At 37.1% G+C, this 23,583-nt stretch overlaps 1 protein-coding gene across 1 annotated transcript in view; it reads left to right on the top strand.

Annotated features, from left to right (window-relative positions):
- ADAM10 (ADAM metallopeptidase domain 10) overlaps positions 1 to 23,583 on the top strand; it is a 40,276-nt gene that overhangs the window by 5,615 nt on the left and 11,078 nt on the right. Inside the window, exons 2-5 of the mRNA XM_059482150.1 lie at positions 2,775 to 2,925; positions 14,382 to 14,500; positions 15,686 to 15,844; positions 22,725 to 22,828. Of these exons, the coding sequence (XP_059338133.1) occupies positions 2,775 to 2,925; positions 14,382 to 14,500; positions 15,686 to 15,844; positions 22,725 to 22,828 (533 nt within the window). The remainder of the gene's footprint in view (positions 1 to 2,774; positions 2,926 to 14,381; positions 14,501 to 15,685; positions 15,845 to 22,724; positions 22,829 to 23,583) is intronic.

Below are 23,583 nucleotides of genomic sequence, written 5' to 3'. Positions count from 1 at the left end.
TGTTTAGGTGGAGTGTAATGTTGTTTTATTCCACCAGATTGCCTGGAAGGCATCACGCTGTTTTGTTTTGTTGATGGCAACATGACACATGGAATTTGTAGAGCAGTTCCCATAAACTACATTTAGGTGTTCATGGTTCAGTGTTTGTTACTGCGGGCTTCCTGACTGTATCCTTAATTGAAAAGATCATTGTCATGCAATCTTTGTTAAAAAAGCCCAAACCCCAAGTTTTTCATTTACAGAAAATAGGGTAGTATTTGTAACAGAGGTTGGGATCTGGTGTGTGCTATCATAATGATTTCTTGGGGTGTGCCACTTCCAGATTCTGTCAAAGACTTCTTCCTTTTTGATGCAGTCTTCTAATTACACAAACTGGACCAGCTGTTCTAACTGCCTCATGTAACTCAGTTTAATGAACTTTTGCCTCAGAATCCTCTATAGATTCCTGTGTTACTATGGTTGAGCTACTTATTAAGCTACCTTTGTAAAGAAGATAATCCCTTTTGATAGGTATCTGATTTAATTACAAGGAGAGTGTGATCAGTTGCAGACTTTGAATGCTGTAGCAATGTTGACGTTATAGAGGTTTCTGGAAGTGAAACTGTTAATTTTGAAGCATTAAGTCCCTTTTTGGAGAAGCCATAATGCTCTAGGTGCTGTGCAGCTGCTCTGCTTAAGCAAAAAGAGAGCAGCAGGAGTGTTTGTGTTAAGTGTTTGCTATGAGAGTACTTAAAACATAAGGAGTTCTTTAAGTTTTGGAGAAAAGGAAAAGAAAGTGTTGTTTCCCTGTGTGATCATACCAAGTGTATTAATTTTTTGTTGTTGTTAAGAAGCAGTATCTTTGCTTAAAACCCTCTGCTTTTCCTTAGCAGAGAGAACAGTTATAAAACTTCTAATGTCAGTAGTCTTTGGCTGTCTTGTCACAGTAGTTAGCATTTAAAAACTATTCTTTGTGACTCAGTTAAATGCTGTCTCTCATCTTTTCACGTGGTCATGAGACCTGGATCGAGTGCCAAGTGTCATTGGGTCTTCAGTAAGTTGTCACACTTGGAAATATTTTTTTTTCTGGGTGCCTGAAGCTGTTTGAAGTGTCTTGCAATACTGAGAAGAGAAATGGTCTCTAACATTTTAAGGAGTGCATTATTACAAGCTTCCTTCAATTTAAAAATGATTCTGGAGCACAGGGGTTTACACATTCTGCAGTGCACTTACTCTCTAGTTTTGATCAAGTTCTTAAAGCAAGTTTTTAATATAATATTCTAGATTCGGGTTCATTTAACAATTAAAACTTAAAAGTATTAGCTATATCAATTAATTTTGAAGCTTGTCTTCTTAAATGTTGCCACTTCTGGGTCATACACCTGGAATTGGAAAGCGTGTATCTGTAGTCAGGCACATGCATATATTGTGCATGATCTCAGGCCAATCTGATTTGGTACATAGAAGTTCTTGGGTTATAGGAGGTGTTATAGTTCATTTTGGAGGGATTCTGTTGGAAGTGATGAGAGAAACAACAGAAACAGACAGCATCCTGCATCCTCACAACTCCTGCTAGTTACTGAAACCTTTTAATGCTCCTGTGTCTTACTGGGATTAGAATTAATGTGGACTTCCTTGAGCCACACATTTTAAACATTTCAAGGTGCCTAAGACACTTTCCTTTTTGGAAACCTGAGTGAGAATGGACATGTGTTTTGAGACTGAGAGGAAATTAGAATGAAGTTTTGTTATTGGAATGTATTTGCAGTTAACAATGAAGAGTCAACATTTGCAGAAGCCTACAGTACTGTGAGTAAATTTGAATGGGATTTCTCTGCAGTATAGCATTAATTGAATTTTAAACAGATACAGCAATATCATCTTGTGCACATGGCTGCTAAATGCAAGCAATGCAATTGAAAGTATTAATTTACTTGGCCATCTTTTAGATATCTGAAGAAAAATACCACATGTAGTGCCTGATAACTAGCATTTAGGTTGGTTTGAAGTTAAATTGATTATGAGATAGTATTGTTTCTTCTTGCATAATTCAGAGTTCCTCTAGTTTTCTCCACAAGTTGTATTTTGGGGCTCTTTTAGTGATTAGTGTCTCTTCCTCCATCAGGATAGGAGGGTAAAAATCTTTGCCATTTTCTGCCATGAACTCATTTTAACATAAGGCATAAATATTACCCTAGAAGGAATTGTACAAAATAGACTGAACTGAATCTACATCTCTGGAGATACATTTTAATAAAACTTTTCCATGTGGTAGAACATTCCATGTGATACAAAATGTGTTGCTAGGTGTCATGATTTGCTCTTAATTTCCCTGGATATTTCACATGTAGACTACCATCATTCTGAGCAGATAGTGTGGTGTCACGACTGCAGAGTGAAGTTGGAAGCGCAATTTCAGGGAACCTGAAGAGAGATATTCAGCTGTTGCACTTCTTATTTTGAATCAGGAGTGCTTTTCTAAAACATCTCTCAAGCATTCCTTTTGACAATGCAATGTAGTTTGCATTGTGGGGTAGTTTTGGAGTAAATGAACTCTACTTGTATTGAAATTCAAGTAGAAGATGCTTTCAAAGGCCCATCTGATGCACTTGTAGCTGCAGATTTTGTGTCTTGTCTGTGGGACTAGAGTAGAATGAATCTGATGTGTACAAAGGAGAAAAATAAATTAAAATGGATAAAATGTGGAATTTGGGTCCTTGTTACCAGCTGCTTTGCACCACATGTCTGCCATGCCTGGTAGTATGGTTATAACCTTGCTTGTCTCTGTTTTCCAGGCCAGTATGGAAATCCTCTAAACAAGTACATTAGACACTATGAGGGACTGTCCTACGACGTGGATTTGTTACACCAAAAACACCAGCGTGCCAAACGAGCAGTGTCACATGAGGAGCAGTTCTTGCGCCTGGATTTCCATGCTCATGGAAGGTTCGTGATATCTTAAAGGTGTTTGCTTTAAATATTTTATTCATGTGTTTTAATTGGAGTGAAATGGAAAGGATTAAATGCATCCACCAAAATAACATCAGCTAGAATACACCACATTGCACTGTATGCAATTTCTGTGAATATTTTCTCTCATGTCCAGTTTAGGTTTGAAATTGTTACTTGCAAGCACTTCTTCAAGCATCTGATGGTAACTATTGCTACACTTTGAAGCTTAAATAATGGAATCATACTGGAAACAGAATGGTAATTGATTCTGAGTTTATAATGCAGTTTTGTGTTGCATATATAATTGGTTTTTTAAATTTTTTTTCCCAAGAATTGTGCCAAACTGCCTGAGAAAATGTAATTGAGAAAAAGTAACATTTCAAATTGCATTTGAAGCTGCAAGATAGGCCAAAAATTCTGTTTTGTGTGTACTGGTGTTACCTGATTTTCTGTGCTATTGTGAAATTTAGAAATTATTTGACATGAGGAAAGATGGTTACTGTTACGAGACTTGCTTTGCCTTGCATTTAACGTGTGAGATCCAGTATGAAGTTAGATATTCAGTGTGACCAACTGAAGTATAATTTGTAGGTTTTCACTTAGGTACATCTCATTGCAATTTGGAATAGCCTGCTTTTTGTATAACTAGGATAACAGGAAGAAAGTTATAATATTTGGGTCCATATCTTCGTTTCTGTGACTTCCTGCTTTGGGGTAACAGTCTCTTAATATATTTCAAGAATGTGTAATGCCCTTCTTTTTCTTGTTATTTCAGTTACAATTGAAGTATTTAGAACTTGATAAATAATTGTTAGCCATATACTGAAACAAAAGAAGTTTTACAGAGAAAATATAAACCTGGGTCTCCTGAATCTGTTTGGGATATTTTTTTCTGAGTAAGTGTTTTGGTTTTGTGCCAGCTTGTCATTTCCTCAGGGAATGAAGTGTTGTTCCTGGAGGTTTCTGATGTAATGACTGAATTTCAGTGCATGCTGCTGGAAGGCCAGCATTAGGGTTGTATTTCTAAATGCCGTGGAACTACAACCCAAATCCTGATATTGAAGCCCTCTCCTTAAAACCATGTTTTCAAGTGTGATTTTTAGTCCAAGGAATTTTATTGTTTAAAGAAGAGTCATAGTGCTGCTTTCTCTGCTGTAACTTCACTGGCAGTCTCTAGTTTTCCCTTTAAAATTGTTCTAAAAAACAAGCCTGCAGAGTAGAATGCTCCAGAGGCTCCCCACAGTGTAAACCTTGCTACTTTTAAATTTCCAGCAAGGTTTCAAGGCAGTGAAGTTCAGTTTGAACCTAATGCTGCCACTTCTAAGCTGCAGGCTGGTGGATAATTTAAGCTCACTGAAGTGTGCACTGCTGCAGAGAGAAACAGGCCTAACCACATTCCCAGCATCATCCTTGTGCTAGCACTGCTAGTGTTAAAGCCATGCCAGGAATAGCATCTGGAACTAATCTGTCTAAAAATTATTTGGGGAAAAAAACCCCAGTGTGACTTGAAGGAGTGATGGAAGAAGGATGAAACCACTCTTGCTGGGACCAGGCCACATTTCAGGCCACTTGAGCAGGCTCCTCTTGTCATTGGTAAAGATCCCATAATAATCTTCTGTAAGACAGAGCTGCTAGCTTAGGCTCTGAGTTCTCTTTGTGGTGAGAGGGGGGTTGTAAATCCTTATCCCGTAAAAATGGTAGTTGCACATAGGATAATGTTTTAAAAAACATTTCCTCTTACTTCACAGAGAAAAACCACACTTTAGTCAATCAGGTTTATAAATATTTTGGTAACAGCTACCTTTACTCATGAAGAAAAATGTTGGTGTTTATATGTGGAATTGATCATAAATCCCTATGGTTTGATGCACAAATCCATTATTAACTGAGGAGGCTGATTGGGAACTGACTGTAAGGTCAAGCCAGTCCATAATCTAGGAGTTGGGTAGTTTCCTGTGGCACATCTAACACTTCCTGCCAAAGAGAGGGTAGTTAATGGGATGTAAATTTAGTCCAAAGTTCCTGTTTATCAATTTGGATGAGTTCTTACAAAATATTTTCATTTTGCTTTAAATATGAATTAGGATCAAGTGAATTGGTTTTACTTCACAGAGTCTGTTTATTTGCTTTGAAGGTATGTAGCAGTTTGAGAAGCTGCATAAGTAGGATTGGCTTTTTGCAGTTGCAGCTGGTTTATTGTGAGTAACTAAGTGATTTATGCCATCACTGAGAGGGACAAAAGTAAAGCTTTTCTAGCAAGCATTGGAGTTAATTTGTGTGAAGGTAGGAAATGAAGCTTTTGCAGAACACTTGAATGATGTAGATATAGGCTGTGGGCTTTTAAAGTGCTGTGGCATTTAAAAACAGATGGTGAAACTTAAAAGCATTCAGTCAATATGAGAGTTGAGATTCTGAAAACTTTTATCTGATTTTTTTTTAATGGCCTTTTACCACATGGTCTATTAGGGTTTGTCCAGGTGTAGTGGTTCATTGGCACACAAGTGTCCAACTTGCATCCCCTTAATAAATCTAGTAAACAGCTTCTACTTACGAGGACTGAAATGACAGTCTTGTGTTTTGATTTGGATTCTGATGGAATGGCTGTGTTTTGTAGCCAGGAAACAATGGGAAAGCTGTCCTAATATTTACTGCTGTTCTCTGCTGGCAGCAGCAAGTGAAGCTGGGCCACTGTGGTTCTCAGGCTGTGTCTCTGTGAGCAGTTGGAACTTCTAAACTTCATCTTTTGGTGTGTGCCAAAGGAAGCACCTGCTGCTCACGTGGCCAGGCAAGATGGGAAAGTGATTTGGCTGCTTCTTTTTCACTGAGGTTAATTGGTTCTTCTGTTCCGTGTAGAGGCAAATTTGCTTTAAGGAGGAGTGCAGAACTAAGCAGCAGTGGTGAGAGGGAGGATGCAGTACCAGCTTTTTCTGTGGCAGTGCTGACATATGCCAGATAAGCATTCATCAGACTTACACTTTCATTGTCCAGAAAATAGCTGGCAGCTACCAGTATTTTAGGATTGTGTTAGTAGCATCTGTTCTTTTCAGTGGGCTGTTTAGATTTAAGAACTGTATGTTATAGTACCCTTCTGTTGAAAAAGGAAAAAATAAAACCACAATTTAAATATTACTTATTTATACCAAATGAAAGGGACCATTTAACTATGGGCTAATAGTTAAATAATGAAATAGATACTGAAATGGTGGAATTAAACCCAAAGCTACCTTTTTCGTACCAGATTTAGTAATTCTACAAGTGAATGTATCATATGCCATCACTCAGAAACCTTCTCTGTTTAACTTTCAGATGAAAGTTAGATGCCACACAATATACTGCTCAGAATAGAAGTTTTTCAAAATCTTTGTTGTTTGGTAATACAAAATACATATTCTTAGGGTAAATGCAATGAGCCAGACTGAACCAGCCCACTCTTCAGTGCTGAAATACTAACTTAGTAGGACAATTAAAATTGCTGAAACTGAGCTACAAATCCTCATTAATTCTTTTTTATAATAAACCGTGTATTAGATTAATCAGCATTATTGCTTCCCCAGTAGTGTAAAATGTGCTTATTTCTGTAATGCTTCAACTTGGAAGGAATACGAAGATTTGAAATGATCCTGGGTGTGTATCAGAGCTCTTCCACCTGCCAGTTCATATTGAGTGTTCTAGTGTGATTTAATTTAAGGTGCCCTTTGAGTCCAGGAAAGACTCACACAAAGTTAATGAATGCACAGTATTAATATCTGTAACTTGGTTAATATAAAACAGTTTTTGAACCCATCCCACAGCCCTTCCCCCCAAAAAGCAAAATACAGCACAGACTCCCCAAAATACATGGATTGATTCAAAGAAGAAAAATGCCTTTGGCACTGTCTTGAGATACAGTGAAGCATTTTAAATAGAGTAACTTCCTTTTGCATGTCAGGGTAATGTCAGCAGCTTCAAAAAGGAAGTTGGGACATCACTCAAAGTGACATTGGATTTTATACAGTTTGCACCTGATCACAAAATGTGCACTTGCACTTCTTCACTTCTGACACAGCTCTTCCCCTGCAGAGAAACTGGAAAGTTTTCTTCCCTTTTTCAGTAGAAATAGTTGCAATATATTAATCATAGAATATCTTGACCTTAATTCCTATCCACTGTAGAATGTCAGAAATATGCTGAATACTTCATAGTGATTTTGAGGACAGAGCTTAAAAAACTTGGATGATGTCTGATAATCTAACTGTACTTTTTACCTAGTGACAGAACTGGGAATTCCTGAGATGCTAATGCATTCAGAAGGGAAAAGTTATGTCTGTGTGTTGTTCAACTCTATTTTCAGTCAGCTTTTTATGTAATACATTACTAATAACTTATGCTTTCTAATTCTTTGCTTGAACCTGTTAATTGTCCATCCACACCCACTTTCAACACTCCTAGATTAGTTGATGACTCTTGCTTGGGAAAAGTGCCCACACAACTTGAGTGAACAGTTGAATTTTCAAGTGGTACTTGAACACATGATAACACCTGCTTATTATTAAATTAATAATTTCTTTAGGATGTTTTACAGTTTAGCTATATTTTCCTGTAGATTTTACCTAAAATTCTGTTTTTTGAGAAATACTGTAAGTTGTTCAGACATATTTGTAGGAATGTATGGTCTGTACCTGGTCCATATAGGAAAACTGTGGACCACAAAATTTCAGTTCTTAATTAAGTCTGAGGAGTTTTTTAAATTCTTGATTCTGGAGTAATCTGTAATCCTTCATATTGCCCTCATTACTCAGAACTGATAAGTGTGTTTAAACAACATAATTGTTGGCCATATTTGAGTAGTTTATGAAAACAAAGGAGGATACCTGCAGAGAAATAATACTTGATAAGCTGATTTTAATAGTGGTGTTCTGAGCATGCTGCCATGATGAGATGGACTGAAGTTACTGAGCTAGTTACTGTTGCATTAAAGAGGACTTTATACTGTCAACTTAAGGTTTTTATTACACTAGATGTTCTTTTTATGGCTTTCAATTTAAGTACTTTTTAAATTGTCCATACAGCACAGGGCTCAATTCATAAAATGGATCTGCCTTCTATGTTCTATGAGCCTGTCAGAACAAAAAGCAGATTCAGTATTACTGGACTAATCTGAAAATGTATGTTGTGTCTTTTTCAATTCCATGTGCACTTAAACACACCCCTGAACAGCTCAACTTCTTAAATAGATTGGTTCAGCAGTAATCACATAGAACCTACTGGTTGGCTTTGTAAGACTTAGACATGAATTCTAGTAAGTGAATTTTTTGCAAGATTCACTTACTGCAACTCATTTTAGGCTGTCCTGAATTTGAAAAGGAAAAAAAATTGATATCTTTAGTTCTTACTGTGACATTTGTAGTATTATTCACTGCTCTGTGGCAATTCTTCAATCATTAACTATCTATTGGACCTTTTAAGTTACATACCTTGACAGATAATTTATCAGACGAGACACCTGTGAATCAGGTGTCACTTCCTATATTTGTTTTGTCAAAAAACCCCAAAACCAAACCCACCTTATGTTGGTGCTTGTAGGTAAAGCAGTTTGATCTTGCAGAGAATTGGGAAGCATGGTCCTAAGTTCTTATACTTTTTTTAGCTGAAATAAAGTTAAAAAATTCGGAGAGCTGCATCTGTGGGTTAAATGTCTTGTATTTTATGAGTTTAAATACAGTGAGCTGGATTATGTGTAGCCCTCAGGAAAAAAAGGCATTTGAAGTTTGTCTTGGGTTTGTCTGGGAGACATGTGGTACAATAGTGTTGGACAGGTTGGACAGCCTGGCTGAGGTGCAGCATTTCCACTGTTCTGCTTAAATTGGTATTAATGGTTTACAGCTCTACTCCCTGGCCAGCAAACTTCAGTAGACACAGCTGTGCTCTGAGAAAGTCACGTTCTTAAAATGTATATTTAAATGAATGTACCTAAGCTATGTGCTCTTATTATCATCTGGTGGGTTTATCTTCTGTGTCTTCACTTGTTTACCTAAAAAGCTTCTTTCCTAACTACTTCCATAGTTTGAATTAATGTAGTAACTTTGCTTGTGCTTGTATTTTAGTACATCTTTACCTCTTTTCTGATTTTTGACATCTTGTTTTTGTTAGAACATGGCATTGCATATAAATAGCCAACCTCATGTAAATACAAATGGGAAGGTTATTTTCACTAACAGGAAACCAGGATGTCAGCTCTGTGCTGAACTTCCCAAAGAAGTTTTACTGAAAGGAGTGGGGGGAAAAAAGTCAACCTCGGGTAAAGGCTGTTCTGCCTTTAAAATCTGTAGGCTGTCCTCTTCAGGACAGAGGGATACTTTCTCAGAGTGTAAATTAGCCAACATGTAGCTTCTTGTAACCCTGCTTGGATGGTTTCTGTTATCTAACTAGCTTGTGTTTGCAGCTCTGCATATCAAGAGTAATCAGTGGGAAATGCTTTGGAACGAGGGCTGCATCCTCACTGTACTGTTCTAGAATACCAAGTTCAGCAAGTCTGACTTCTGAAGGTCAGGAAGATATTTGAATAACCACAAGTGTCATCCCAGAGGTGTTAATGGAAAACAAGTATAAGTTGCAAGCATTCTAGCTGGGATGGCTGAGTGTTGTAGAGATTGGGATTTGCATAAACACTTACTAGGGGATGATTCTGTGTGCATCTAGGTGGATCAAAGAAAGAGTGATAAACCTGGAGACCCTATCATGTGCTGCTTCAAAGATGAATTTTCTTTAGTGTAACTAGCAGGACTGTGGGAATTATCAATTAAGTGATAAAGTATGTGGTGTGTGTTTAATTGCAAGTTAAAACAATAAAAAAAATCTTCAAGGGAGCTGAGTGGATTGTGGGATGCCTCATGGAAGCAGTTAGAAAGAAGAGCTCAAGTTGTTATCCCTGTCCATTTATAGGCCCCCCTTCCATTTTTCCAAGAAGAGAGTCTGAGTTCTTAGGTAGGAAAAGTAAAGATAAAAGACTTGCACCTCAAGCAGAACAGTATTTTCTAGATGCTCACTTGTGAGGAGGGTGATGGAGCCATGGCTGCGAGGATTTTTGATTTTTCTAGTTCCTACAGGGAAGAAAAGACTGAACCTAAAAATGAACTCTCCTTGTACTGAAGTCATGTTACATACTGCTGCCAACTCATCCCCTTTAGCTTCCTTTCCCCAGCCACTTCTTTCAGCTGTGGAGCAACTCCTCCATCTCCTTTTTTCCCTTTCTCAACAACCTCCTCTGGTCACTTAATGATTCTGTGGGCCTGTCAGCAGTTACAGCAATTTGAGGAAAGGCAGAAAAGGGACAGCACCAAGTGCCATTTTTTTATGCCAGATAACAGCTTTTTCTGCCACTTGTGTGCAAGTCTGCAGACTTGGTACCAGTAACCCAATATATTGGACATTGCTTTGTGGTGAAATCACTGATCTTAGAAGGTAACTCATATTAAAAAGGAATGGAATAATAGATTATGCATTAACTCTTGCATGTAAGCCTTTATATACCCTTTACCAAATGTTCACAGTATATAAACATGGCTTGTTTGTTTTTTTGTTTTTTTTTTTTCTTTCAAGTACCTGCTCTGATTAGAGCTTAGAATAACATAACTTGAGCCCATGGCAAAGTACTGGGTCTTAGCTAAGTGTGATGCTGTCAACTATAATTTTTTCTTTAATTATGACTGATTTGTTGTGTTACTTGCAAACTGGACATAGTCTCCCTGAGATAAGCTATAGAAAAATAAAAATCTACCTCTTGATAGTCTTTTGGGTACTGCCATTAATATATAAGATGTAGTTCATTATCAAAGCAGATGATATAATTTTATATGTATGTAAAGTTTTTGCCAAAAGTCGGTCTACAACCAAGTGGGCAGCCATACAGTAACTAATATCAGTTTTCAGATCTGTGGAAAACAGAAGCAGTAACAAATAAGCAAGGTCAAAACTTGGTCTTCATTGATTTAATTCTGTTCTAGAGATTGCTACTGCTGGGAAGTGTCTTCTGTAAGGTACAAAGTGTGTAAATAAGAGGCATTATTTTTCTGAAATTAGTTAATCTTCTGCCTGGTGTGTTTCTAGGCTAAAGAATAGCTTAGCTTGCACTAAGAATTTGGTACATGCTGTAGAAATTGTAATTGTCAAAAGGCTTATTTGTAGCTTCTTGTTTCTTCCATTGTGGCTAATTTAGAAACCATCTTCAATAATTGTACAGACAGATTCATTTAACTTCCTCAGAGTCTCTTGTCCTCAGAACAATCATGAAGTTACTGAGTTTAAGCCAGGGTAGAATTTATGTTTGAAGTTTGGTGATGTGCTAAAGTTGTTAATTATTGGAAGTAGAGATTAATAGATGTTTGTTTACTCCTCCACCCTACTCAGCCCTTTTCCTTCCCACTGTCCCAAGTTGTCTTTTCCCTGCTTTGGTGGGGGAGAAGTAAAGGAGTATTTGTCAATTTTTCATTATTAAGAAGGTGAACAGTTTGTACAGATTATCCTGTTCTCATCAAGCATGTTTGAATGACTAAGAAAAGACCTGTTTAAAAATAGCTGAGAGATGATCAGGTTATCTAATAGTTTAACTAAGTTAAGAAATCAAATAGAGAATTGCTAGTGTGAAGCACAGCTGAGTTTTGTATTTGTAATAGTTCGCTAATCCTACATATAGAGCTCATTTTATTAAGAGATAATCAGCGGCATGGGTTAGAATCTTTAGTGTTTATTATGTAGCAATGTGGAAAGCAAGGAGAGGGTAAAAATTAAAGGAGAATAAACAGAGACTTCCTAAATTTTAAACTGACACTTTTAATTTGCTACATAAAAATTTAACAGTCCATTTTGAAGTGAAATACAGGTAATATTGATGGAAGGGTATCCCACAGAAGGAACAACCATTCCCAGCTTCATTAAACTCTCTCTTTCCCCCAAAAAGAGCCCTGGATATGCAGGCAAAGCTCAAGACCGGCCCTAAATCCTGGCCACGTGGCCACCAAGAGTAGTCCATGGCTGCACCACCATTGTCCTGCTGGTCTGTAAGGGTGAGAGCAGCAGCTCAGGATTCCCTGGGTGCCTGCACAAATCAGGCCAAGGGCTCACCCATCTGTGGTTTTGGGGTTACACTAATTGTTAAATTACCAGCTGTCAGGCTGAGATCAAGTCCTGGGTTTTTTCCCTCACTTTGCCAGTATAGATGGGAGTTAATACATCAGAAGTCCTGCATTCTTTTGCACTGTGTATTTCAAAGCAATATGAAATTGCTGATGCAGTTGAGTGTTAGAGACAACTTCTCTTCAGTTTTATTTGCAAGATACATGAATACAACCAGAAAACTGTAATCTTAAAGAAATGGTGTATACACTTCGGAAAGCAAAGTACTATATAGGGTGAGGGTTTTTACCCAAAAAACTTTGATGAGGAAAGGTAAGAAGTCTTCTATCAAATACTAGAGAAGGGAGGAGAGATTCTAATGGGTCCCAGATCTCTTGCCATTTAACTTCAGTTCAAATGCACTGAGTCTCACCCATCCTTGAGTGTGGCAACTCAGTCACAGGGAAAGCTCAGACTAAAACGGAGCTTAAATCTGTGTAACACCCTGAGCAGTGTATTGCATCCAAAGTGAGTACAACTTTTTCAAGTATTTAAATGAAGTTGGTCATATTCTCATCAGTGTTGGTTTTCATTTCTTTCTACCTGTTCATTTTTAACTTCTGCTCAGGAGAGCCACATAAAGTGGGTGCAAGTCTCTGCACTGCCCACCACCCCACCCTCAAAAAAATTATTGGGTAATCTTGTGGCATTCAGTCCCAGGTGTCTGAGTTTCTTGTTCATATTATTTCCTCTTCCTCATGAACCTCTGGGTTGCCAAAGGACTGTTGTGGCAGAGGTAGTAAAAAGATGAAGAGCACTAATTCTTATTTCTTGTCTCAGTGATGCTAGTATACAGGTGCACAGTGACCTGTTCCTTCCTTTGTAACAGGAGGATCTTCCTCATAAAATCCATCTCTGCTGAGCTGTGGTAGGAGCACTGCTGGGCTTGGCACAAAGCCTGAGTCTCAGGGATTGCAGAAGTTTAACCTTCCCCATCCACCAGCCACATCTCAGTTTCATAACCTCGCAGCAGATACCTGTGACGCATTGCCAGAGCAGAGTACTTGCTTTGAAGCTTTATTAACACTGTGGCAATAATAATAAATGTAGTTTGATTGTGAAATGCTGTTTGCATTACAGAGTAGTCAACATGAGTCACTACAGCCCTTCCCAGCCTCCAAGTGTAGGCAAGACTTTTTTTGATCTTGAAGTTTGCATCTTAATGTTTCAAAATACTTATAACTATGGTGTCATATTTAATGTGCAGGTGGAAACTGAAGATGCACTTTGTATGCTTCACTCATTAGTAAAAAGTAACTAGATTTAATCAGCTTTACACTACGGCTCTTAATTGCCTGGGTCATTTTGTTGGTTGCATACTTATTTGGATACTAAATTTCACTGTGAAGGTCAGCTCTGCTGGGCATGGTTACTCGACTTACCAGAGTTACTTTTTGTGTAACAAATTGGTGACATAACTATAATATTCCTTCAATTTCTTCATTGTGCAGAGCAGGAAAATAAAGGAAGAAAATCAAGACTAAAATTGGAATGGCTGAAGTTTCAATAACTTCGTGATCTGTATTTGCACAAATGTTTGTACAAAATTTAATAGAATACCAAATGAAATTCTAAACAAGCTAATGGTTGTCACAGGTATGAATTCATATAGTGTCAGGTATTTTAAAACACTCCAGTTATGTTGCTTGAATGCAACTGCTGTTGTCATACAAACAAGCTGTTTAATATAAAGATTGGCAGTAGGATTTGCATTAAAGTATGTAGGGTTGTAACTGACCCAATCATTTAATGAACAGAGCTGTTTCTGTAATTGTTCATGTAACTCTAACAGTTTGAGTATATTTATTAGATGTTGTTGACCATCTTGTTTTTTGAGTTTCAGTTGAAACATTGATTAACTCACCTACATTTCATTTAAGTTATTTAAATCTTAGGTGTCATCAATAAAAGTAAAATAAGTGAAAGCTATTATTATCTCTTCTGCTTCACAGTGCTGTAAAGTAAAATAGTTGCATTTTTCCTAAACTACTCGAGTGTCTTCTGAAGGACTGGGAACTAGTGTGTAGTCCAAGTCAGCACTTTACAATTAAGTGTTTAAGTGTAATGTGTTTTCTGGCTTAAATCTTGTAAACTTAGCTACTTATATAGAAAGCAGGTAAAGAATCTTGCTTTAAAAATCCTTCTAGGCTCAGATCTAAATCAGTAAAAGCATTTTCTACAAATACATTTTACAAGGTCTGCAGATTGTTTGCACAAAAATGTCCTTTTGAAGTACTTTATTTAGTGCTCTTGTAGCTGAAGCTCAAAGCCAATTTACTATCTTGTTTTATTCATTTTAGACAATTCAACCTTCGAATGAAGAGAGATACATCTCTTTTTAGTGATGACTTTAAAGTAGAAATATCGAACCAAGTCATTGATTATGATACCTCCCACATTTACACTGGACACATTTATGGTAAGTATAGCACTTTAAAATGGATGAAAGTGCAGCAATTTTAAACAGGAATTTTCTAATGTGGAGAAAATTAGTATCAGTATTATTAGATTATTGTTAAACTTTAATAGTGCATCTATCGTATTTGAGCTCCCATCTGCTTTTATAGGAGTCACACTTAAATGAGTATTTTATCTAATAATTTTCATACCCATAAAACTTGAATTTCAAATCTGTTTATAAACATACTCTGCACAGAAGTCTGCATTAAAAAAAAGTTAGAAAAGTTGTATATATTGAAGAAAAAAGAAATCAGGTGCCATTTTTAGTTTAAAGGAGGAAAAGGAATATAGAGTTACTATCACTACAGGTAATATATCTGATTTTAGTAAATACAAAGGATAAAATTGATTAAAAATTAAGAAGAATTACAGAATTAAAAGCAGATGGAAAGAAGAAATGGACTAAGATTTACTCTGCCCCTCTTTGTACTGTTTGTTTGGTTTTCCTGAAGGTATTTCTAAGCCATGGTCTGCAGTCTTGAAGTGAGCATTTTCAGCTTTGAAAAGTAAAAACACAGGGCTTCATATGCATCTAGGCAGACCAACTTGCCATTTATTTTGAGTAGGACAGAAGGCTTTTTGATAGTGTGATTCTGAATTTTCCTCAATGGGGGAGTGTATAAGTATTGTTTTTGCAGAGTAATCTTTCATCCTTTATATGGGAAGGGCTGCTGCATGTTGTAGCAGTCAGTGATTAAACTTTGACAGTTGTACTTTCCCTCATTGTAACTGTTTCAAATACAAATTCATTCTATGCAGATTTAAACCTAGCTACAGTTTTAAGAGGATTATGCTTGAAGAGAACAATAGATGTCTTGAATATAGGGAAGTCCTTCTTTGAAAGTTTTCAAAGTTCTGTATATGCTCTGTTTTATTGTTTATTATTGCTAATTGTGTGAAGGGATGTGTAAGGACAGGATTTGACTGTAGAATTACATGCTGTGTAGGTACCAGTGTTAAAACACAGACTTGAATTCTGCCGTATGTGGTTTTTAAACATTTCATTTATGCACCTGATTGGGAAGCTTCTGAACTTAGTGACTGTGATTTTGCTGTAACTGTTTGTCTTAGTGATGGATAATCTTAGTCTTACAAAGGATTTTTGAAGGTTATAAAAAAGCTAATACACTTTGTCCCTTAACAGGTGAGCAGGGAAGTTTTACTCATGGGTCTGTTATTGATGGAAAATTTGAAGGATTCATCCAGACTCACAGTGGGACCTTTTATATTGAGCCAGCAGAGAGATACATAAAGGACAGAAACCTACCATTCCACTCTGTCATTTATCATGAAGATGATATCAGTGAGTACTTCCATTTTGTGCTACAGATGAAATACTTTTTTTATTAAATGTCAAAACCTGTATGCCATTCGTAAGCGTCAAATGAGACTTTGGCTGGTGTATGACACTGTAAATCATGCTGTCCTCAAGTGATTCATATACAGTTAAGGTGTGAGAGAGATTTATGGCAAACCAAAGTCAGCCTTTATTCTGCCATTTTAAGAAATCCTTAGCAGTCAGGCTTTAGTGGGCAGGCAGTGCATTTCCTACCCCATGGATACATGTTTGTTTGAAACACCTTCTTAAAAAGATCCATACTGATTGCTCTTCCATGTGATCTGGAATAAAATAAAAGATAATTAAAGTTCAAGTCACTCAATGATGACATACATCTCATGAGGGTGACATTAGTGTGAAATAAAAGCTTCCCCTGTCTGTGTCTCTCACATGTGCATTCAGAGAGCTCTTAAGAAAAGGTGGTGGCACCCAGTAAGTCCCATTTTACACAATAGCTGATGGAAGGGTACAGAGAATTTAATTTGACAAGTATAGCCCCAGAAATCTGGCTTCAGTTTCAAATGCTCAGAAGGATGAAAAAGTACCATGAAATACTTCTGTGTCTTCAGAACTGATCCACCAGAGTTCTCCTGCACTTTACCTGCCTGTTTATGTATGATCAGTCTTCAGATATAATACAAATCAGTTTTGTTTGATGCTTAAGCTATATTGAACCTCAAAAGTACTGCAATAAAGTTGTGATTCCAAGTTTGAATCCTTCAAGGATCAAGGAGGTATCAAAGGTAAATGTTAGCAGAGTCAGTTTAAGACTTAACTTTTGGTTATTGAAGCTAACAAAGTGTCTTTCCAGCTAACTTCAGCATGTCAGTCTTGCTTAAAAATCAATTTAAACCATAACTTAATTTAAAAATATGTCCCATCAGGCCACTGTGCAAACCCTAGAAGACTTGGGTTTGAAATCTCATTTGGAATTGGGTGAGGAGGCTTGGATTAGGTCACTAGAAATTACTTGAACCACTCTGTTAATGATATATGTATAAACCATTTTCATAGTATGTCATAATGATACTACATTGTGAAAAGAAGTGTCAAAGAATAGGAAGTTAGATGAGGAAAATTTCTGATTGTGACTTGACTTTGATTATTATAATTTTCTCAGTGCTGTAAACCAGTGAAAAAAACAGGGTTATTGCATATTGGTCTCCTTGATTACTTCTCTTGTGTGAATGCAGTGAAGAGAAATGATCTTTCTCCACTAAAAACTCAGCAAATTTGAGTGGGATTTTTGTATTTTACTTTCAGTGGCAGTATGTGTGCTGTCTCTGAGTATATTAAAATTGCTGTGAGCTGGCAAATATGTTTGTCATTCCTGTTATCTCATTCTGTAAATATGATTACAAACCCAAAAGCAAATAGAATTTCCATAATTTTAAAGAGCTTGTGAACGAAAGCATTTACTGGATTTGTGAGCAGTATTTGTTTTCTGACTAAGTGTATATTTTCCTGGTGCTTACAAGACTCATGCTTAAGAATAATTTTATGGGATAACATTCCATATTTTTGATTCTCATAGAGAAGCTGCAGCATGAGCTACATTTTCATCTCTGCAGAGCATTGTTGGTCAGTTCAGCTGGGGGAATCAGTTCAAAGAGGGGAGAGGGCAATTTTAGTTTTCCCTCTTAGCTGCAGTTGGAGTATTACTGGCTTTACTGCTTTAGCAGGAAAGTAGTGAGGGAAAAGTAATAAAAAGTTACAAAAGTTACAAGTCTGGTGTGGAACTGTAAGATACATCTTTCATAACATTTCTGTGAATAATTCACACATACTTCTAAGTTTTGTGTTGCATCTTACGGGTCTTATGAGCAGCTCACTGCTTGATAGTGAAATGTTGGACTTCCACTTATGTAGGACTTTGTGTAAATAAGTCACTGTCAGCTTCATAAAGGATTTTATTAACTAACTCTGTTGTTGAAAAGAGGGGGAGGAGGAAAGTGAGCAACATAAGGCAGTGATATGCCCAGTTTTCAAAGGTTGAGACAAGTAAGAAGATTCTCATGTCCCAGTTCCTTATGCTGTGACTAAAAATACTCTTCACTGTTATTGAATACTGACAGAAATAGAACTGTGCCTTAAAGAAGCAGATAAATTGATTTTATGAAAGTTACTATTGCTGTTTTGTAGGAGTGAGCTCTGTTGGAAGAGTAAATGGATTGCTTTGGGAACTGGAGAAAGTTATGTTGAAATTGGTTCTTACTAATGTCTTATAAAGTGAATGGGAGCAGGGTATGCTGGGATGTTTTTAATTATTCACGTATGGGAATGGTTTACTTCATTTTTTCTCTTGAATCTAGTGCATCAAAACCATCAATTAGAAACAAAATCAGATTGTCAGAGAGGAGGGTCTAAATCTATTCTGGTGAGGCACATGAAAGCAGCACTACAGTATGGCTTCCAAGTCACCAAGTGAGTGAACATTGCTGCTTGCTCAGCAGGGTTGAAAATAGCCCATCCTGGAGCAGAGTCTAAGCAGCACTATTTAAAAACACATCACTCCTCTTGGCTGCTGCCAGGGCAGTCTGATGTGCCTGTGTTCTGATTGTATAGAATCACTTCAGTCATTAGGATCATAGATGCCTCTAGGATTTCTGTTGTCTGAAATATCTGGAGTATACAACTGCTTCTGTCTCTTTCTGAAGAGTGCTTTGGAAGCTAAATTACTCTTGTCTTTCATGAGACCTATTTTTACATTGAACTGCAGCTCCAAAAAGCTCCACCAACTCAGAAAAGCTAAGCTTTGTAGTAGATTTGTCAAGTTGTTACTGCTCTAATCTAAAGCTAGCTCTCATGAAACAGAGTCAAACTGTCCCACTATCTTATGTAGGACAAAAGCAACAAAAATGGTCACATTTCTGACTTGGAGAGACTGAGGGAAAAAGTCATCTTTGCTTTAATTTGGGTATTTTTTTGCTCACCCATGTTTCAGCCTTTTGAAACAATATGCTTTTAGTGCTTTTCAGAAACCACAATGCAACATATGATTAGCATCTCAATGAGTTCTTTTTCAGTAGTTAAACAAAAGTTGTTTTGTAAATGGGGATTATATTGTCAACTTTATAAGGCAGCTTTTGTCTGTTACAGTGGATCTGGTGACCAGTGGAAGGCAGCCTTCTATTCATGACTTGAAACACAAGTTGAATGATTTTAGTTTCTAAACCAGTCTTGATCAAACTGTTTTATAATTTACAGTTAGAAAGATGCAAATTGCTGTTTACATTGAGATATTTAGGAAACATTTCTTTAAGGATGAGGATATATTTACTTTATTAAAATCATCTTTGCTTAAAGTGTATCCCTGAGTTCATACTGTAAAATAGAAAATCATTATTTCTTCAGATCAACAGTATACAGGAAAATCCTCTTCAGACCTTCCAGAAAATTAACATGGTCACTTAATTGTCTTCATGATCTTGGAAGGGGCATACAACTAAGAACAGAAAGTGAAGTGTTTGTAATTTTGCAAAGCCCTATCTGCTGAATAAGGCTGACCATTGCAAACTGTGTTATTAATGAGAACCTGGTTTCTTTTTCATCACACTGTGATGACAGTTGTCATGGGAGCACAGCATCACAGAGTGCTGCAAATGAAATCTGTAATAAGGATTTTTTTTTTGTGTCTGCTTATATTTGAGTTTTATTCTGCCATTATGGCTTTTGCAAGTATTGGGCACATTTCTATGGCTGTTAAAGAATTGGGTTTTCATAATTTGTAATGGAAGTTTGATGTCATCCTTGCCCAAGATGCCTAAATTCAGTAATTATTAAGTGGTTAACCTAAATGCTTAACAGATCATACTATTAACTCATAATTAGAAGAAGAACCAAACGTTCAGGAATGTGTTTGTGGAAGGTAGGTAGTGCAAAAGGAAAAAAATCTTATTTTGAGCATCTGGAGTATATATCATTAAAAATCATCTGCCATCTAGTTAGAATAAGACATTGTAGTCAGAAGGTATGAAATGACAAGATTTTGCGGGTGGTTTTTAGATTCATTATTTTTTTCTACTCTTTATTATTTCTTAACATTCTGCCAGGATGTACAAAACCTGAAAGTGGACAGTACTGGAAAAGAAAAATTGGCAAATTTTTTGCCTAATAATTTCTTCTAGTTAGAAGATTGAAGCTGTTATTAACTTCTACAGTAGCTCTGTTGGAAAATGTTCCTGTTTTCTCAACTCTGCATTCAGTGTAAGCAATCATTTAATGGTGAAAGCAGGATTTTTCCTTTTCACTTCTCAGGGTTGTGGTAGGGATGGGCTAAGAAGCTCTCAATCCCAAAGAGCTGGCAGAGGGCTGCACAGAGAGCTGGCACATCTCAGAGCATTGAAAAGCTTCTCAACAGCATGGACAGACTTGTGTCTTGTGGGTCAAAACTGGCCAAGTCATCTGGCACCATGCAGTTCTTGCTTAGCTTCAGGTATTTAAAACTGGAACTGCTGCAGGGGATGGTGGAAATAGGAAGTCTCAAAAGATGACAAGGGAATGGTGCCTTCACAGTTTAGAGGTAGTTGAGCATTTAGCAAATAAAAACTTCATATGCAACTTTCCCTGGAAGTTAGAAATGGTTTCAAAGTGAACTATCCTGTATTACCTGTCTCCGTGATTAGTAGGGTGGATTCAAATCTGCCTCTGGGGGATTTGTCTTTTCCAGCACATGCAAAATCTTGGCAATTGCTATTACAGACTGTTTTGTGTTCATTTTTTTGTAATTTTAACCGTCATGGCTTTAAAGTGATTTTTCCTAGATTATTACTTTTGAAGTGAGAAATATTTGAATTGCAGGCAGTCAGTATGAAAAATGTGTTAAGGGATTTCCTAACATCTTTGGGAAACGAGATAGAAAGAAAAGAGAGATCATTTTGTGTAATAAGCTGAGAGCATTTATTTCCAGTCCTGTTCTGACAGTTGTCATAATGCTTCAGAGTGGGGCTCCTGCAGGAGTTTCTTTCAGGGTACAGTGGTTTTCTGCGGGGGCAGTGTGTGGGGGAAAGGCAGGATGGGCCATTGCTGTGCCCCTGGGTAACCTGCTCTTGTTTCAGAGATAAACTCTTGGTGCTGTGCAGTCAGGTCCTAGGTGATGAAAATTTACATTAGAATAAATAGAGTAGAATTTTTTATACTATAGAGGGAGGAAAAAAGGGTGGTGGAGATGGAGAAGGGAAGGATCATATCTACAGTCCTTTGCTCATAGCTCCAATTTAATGATATTAAACAGGATCCCCAAAAGTAGAAGGTGACTCCAAAAGTGGTGCTTTTTGTTTAGTAGTGGTTGTAGCCAAATCAGCATTCCACTACCATGCTGGAGCAAATTGTGTGAGGTGACTTGCAGTAAGAGCATATTTTTCTCTCCATTCTTCTGACTGTGCTAGGGCTAATTGTGCTGGGAGAATGTGATGAGATAGCAGTTCAAAAATGGTATTTGTGTGGTGGTGGAAACTGAAATGAGGGAAACCAATATGTAGAAAGTCGTGAAATAAATTTACAAGGTAAGCTGTATATTGAAATAGTTTAGTAGGATCTTGCAGTATGACTGTAAGAAACCAGGTCAAAGATAAATAGAGACAGCTGTCAGATGAAACCATACAGAGCCTATACTCTAAGGGAGCACATCTGCTGTGCTCCAGCTACTGCCAAGCCTTGACTCCACAGCCCAGACTAGAGCTAGCCCAGGGCAAAATCACCTGAAATGCATAGAATGTGGGCATCAGGTCCTTGGTGCCCAGGCTTTACAATTCTACTCTTCATATATATGTTCTATTTACTCTGTGAATTCGGATTTCCACTCTTTAAAAAATAAATACCCCCCATACCAAACAGAAATAAAAAGACAAATGAATCAACCAAAAAATCCCAAAACACAACAAACCTTGATAAAGTTTGTAGATTTCTGACAAAAGCGACACTCTGAGATGGTGCTAAAACTGGTTTGCCCTACAGAAACTGACTTGTTAATTATTCAGATCTGTATTCCATTATTTCTTACTTGGGCACCAATTTATGATGGGGTTGAATCTGCAAAGAAATCAAAGGGAGAAGTATTCAGTATTTCTCATCTCCAGAGGAAGCTTCTGCAAATACAGGTTACAAATCTGCAGTAGGTACTGTCAGTAAAAGCTGAGCACGTGTGTCTAAAACACATTCCCTTGTGCAGTGAGATCTGCACTGGCAACTGTTGCAAGAGTTGGCCTTGATAAACAGGTGATTGTGGAATATTCTCACTAGTTTGGATCTCCAGCTTGTTTAACTAACATCTAGTGGTTAACTAAACCATGGTTCTATCCATTAGCATTTCCCTTCTTATGTCTTGGTAGTTAAGTAGCATAAAGTGAAAACTTCCAAAAAATCCGTGGAAGATGAATAAAATAATAAAATCCTGTTAGAATGTTGGCAAGTTTTTTTTTAATTTGTTTACCAAATAGCATAAAAACCTTTTCTCTTACCCAAGCAGTCTTTAGTATACTTGATATCTAATAACTTTCCATTGTGATGTTATATTTTGAAGGCTGCTTTTAGCTGAAGTAAGTTGGTACAGATGTGTAAATAAAAGCTCTTGTTCTTATGATAGGCACTGCTCATAATATTTTCTTGTGCTGCCTGAGACAATAATGTTAAGAAGCAAATGTCAGTTTTGTTCTGTTTGTAAAACTAAGAATGTCTTAGTAGAAGTGTTTAATTAAAAAAAGCTGCATAGACCTTGCATCTTTTTATGCTTCCCTCAAACCACATGCACAGTATTGGACACCAGCTGAGTAAGTTGCACTGATGCAGCCGTATTTTGGACTTGTACTTGGAATTTGAAAACTCAACCTGGGCTTCCTCTTTTTAGAATATCCACATAAATATGGACCACAAGGAGGTTGTGCAGATCATTCAGTATTTGAAAGAATGCAGAAGTACCAGATGACTGGTATAGAAGAACCAACAACAGAGGTACAACAAAGGCTAATGGATTATGTTGATTAGTACTTAGTGTGATAACTTCCTATTTCTTGTATGTTGTCTCTTTTACTTTTGGTGAGCTATCATCCCTCCACATTGTGAGATACTTAAATTATTGCTGGAGGTTTCTTTTTAACATAATTTTTCTAAATTCTTTTTCTCATTGCTTCTGTAGCCCAGATGTGCTACTTACAGTCTTAATGAATCCTAAGTGATCTCAAATTTTTCAACAGTTAGAATTTCAGATGGATGTGGAAATCAAGCTTGAAATGAGGAATATACTTGATTGCAATTGAGAAGGAAGAGTTTCAAGATCCCTTGATCTCCAAGTAATACATTGGTTCTAAAGAGTAATAACTTCTAGATTTTCAAGTTATGGTAATAAAACACACTTGGGATATCTGAGTGCTTTCAGTGGAAAATTAAGTGATGTTGGTGGGAGGGTCTTCCTAACAAACCCTGTAAGCTTGTGGGGATTACAGGATGTTACAGGTTAGCTGCTGTGAGAGGTAAGTGTCCTGTGGCAGGAACCTATGTACCTGAGTGGAGTCCCACAGTGGGTCTGCACTCAGGTTTGCACCACATGTCACAAAATACTTTTTTTCCAACAGCAGGTTACTGAGTTTCTTTTAGACTTTGTTGTGTTCTGAGCTGTACCGATTCTTGGCATAATTTTGTGGTGTCAGCTAAATATATACCCAGAAAATGATGCAATAGGTTAAATAGCAACAGCAACTTAGTTTATT

This window comes from Ammospiza nelsoni, chromosome 14 (genome assembly GCF_027579445.1).
Source record: "Ammospiza nelsoni isolate bAmmNel1 chromosome 14, bAmmNel1.pri, whole genome shotgun sequence".
Taxonomy (NCBI): Eukaryota; Metazoa; Chordata; class Aves; order Passeriformes; family Passerellidae; genus Ammospiza; species Ammospiza nelsoni.
The sequence above is the reverse complement of the archived record's forward strand: the minus strand, read 5'-3'. Positions and strand labels throughout refer to the sequence as shown.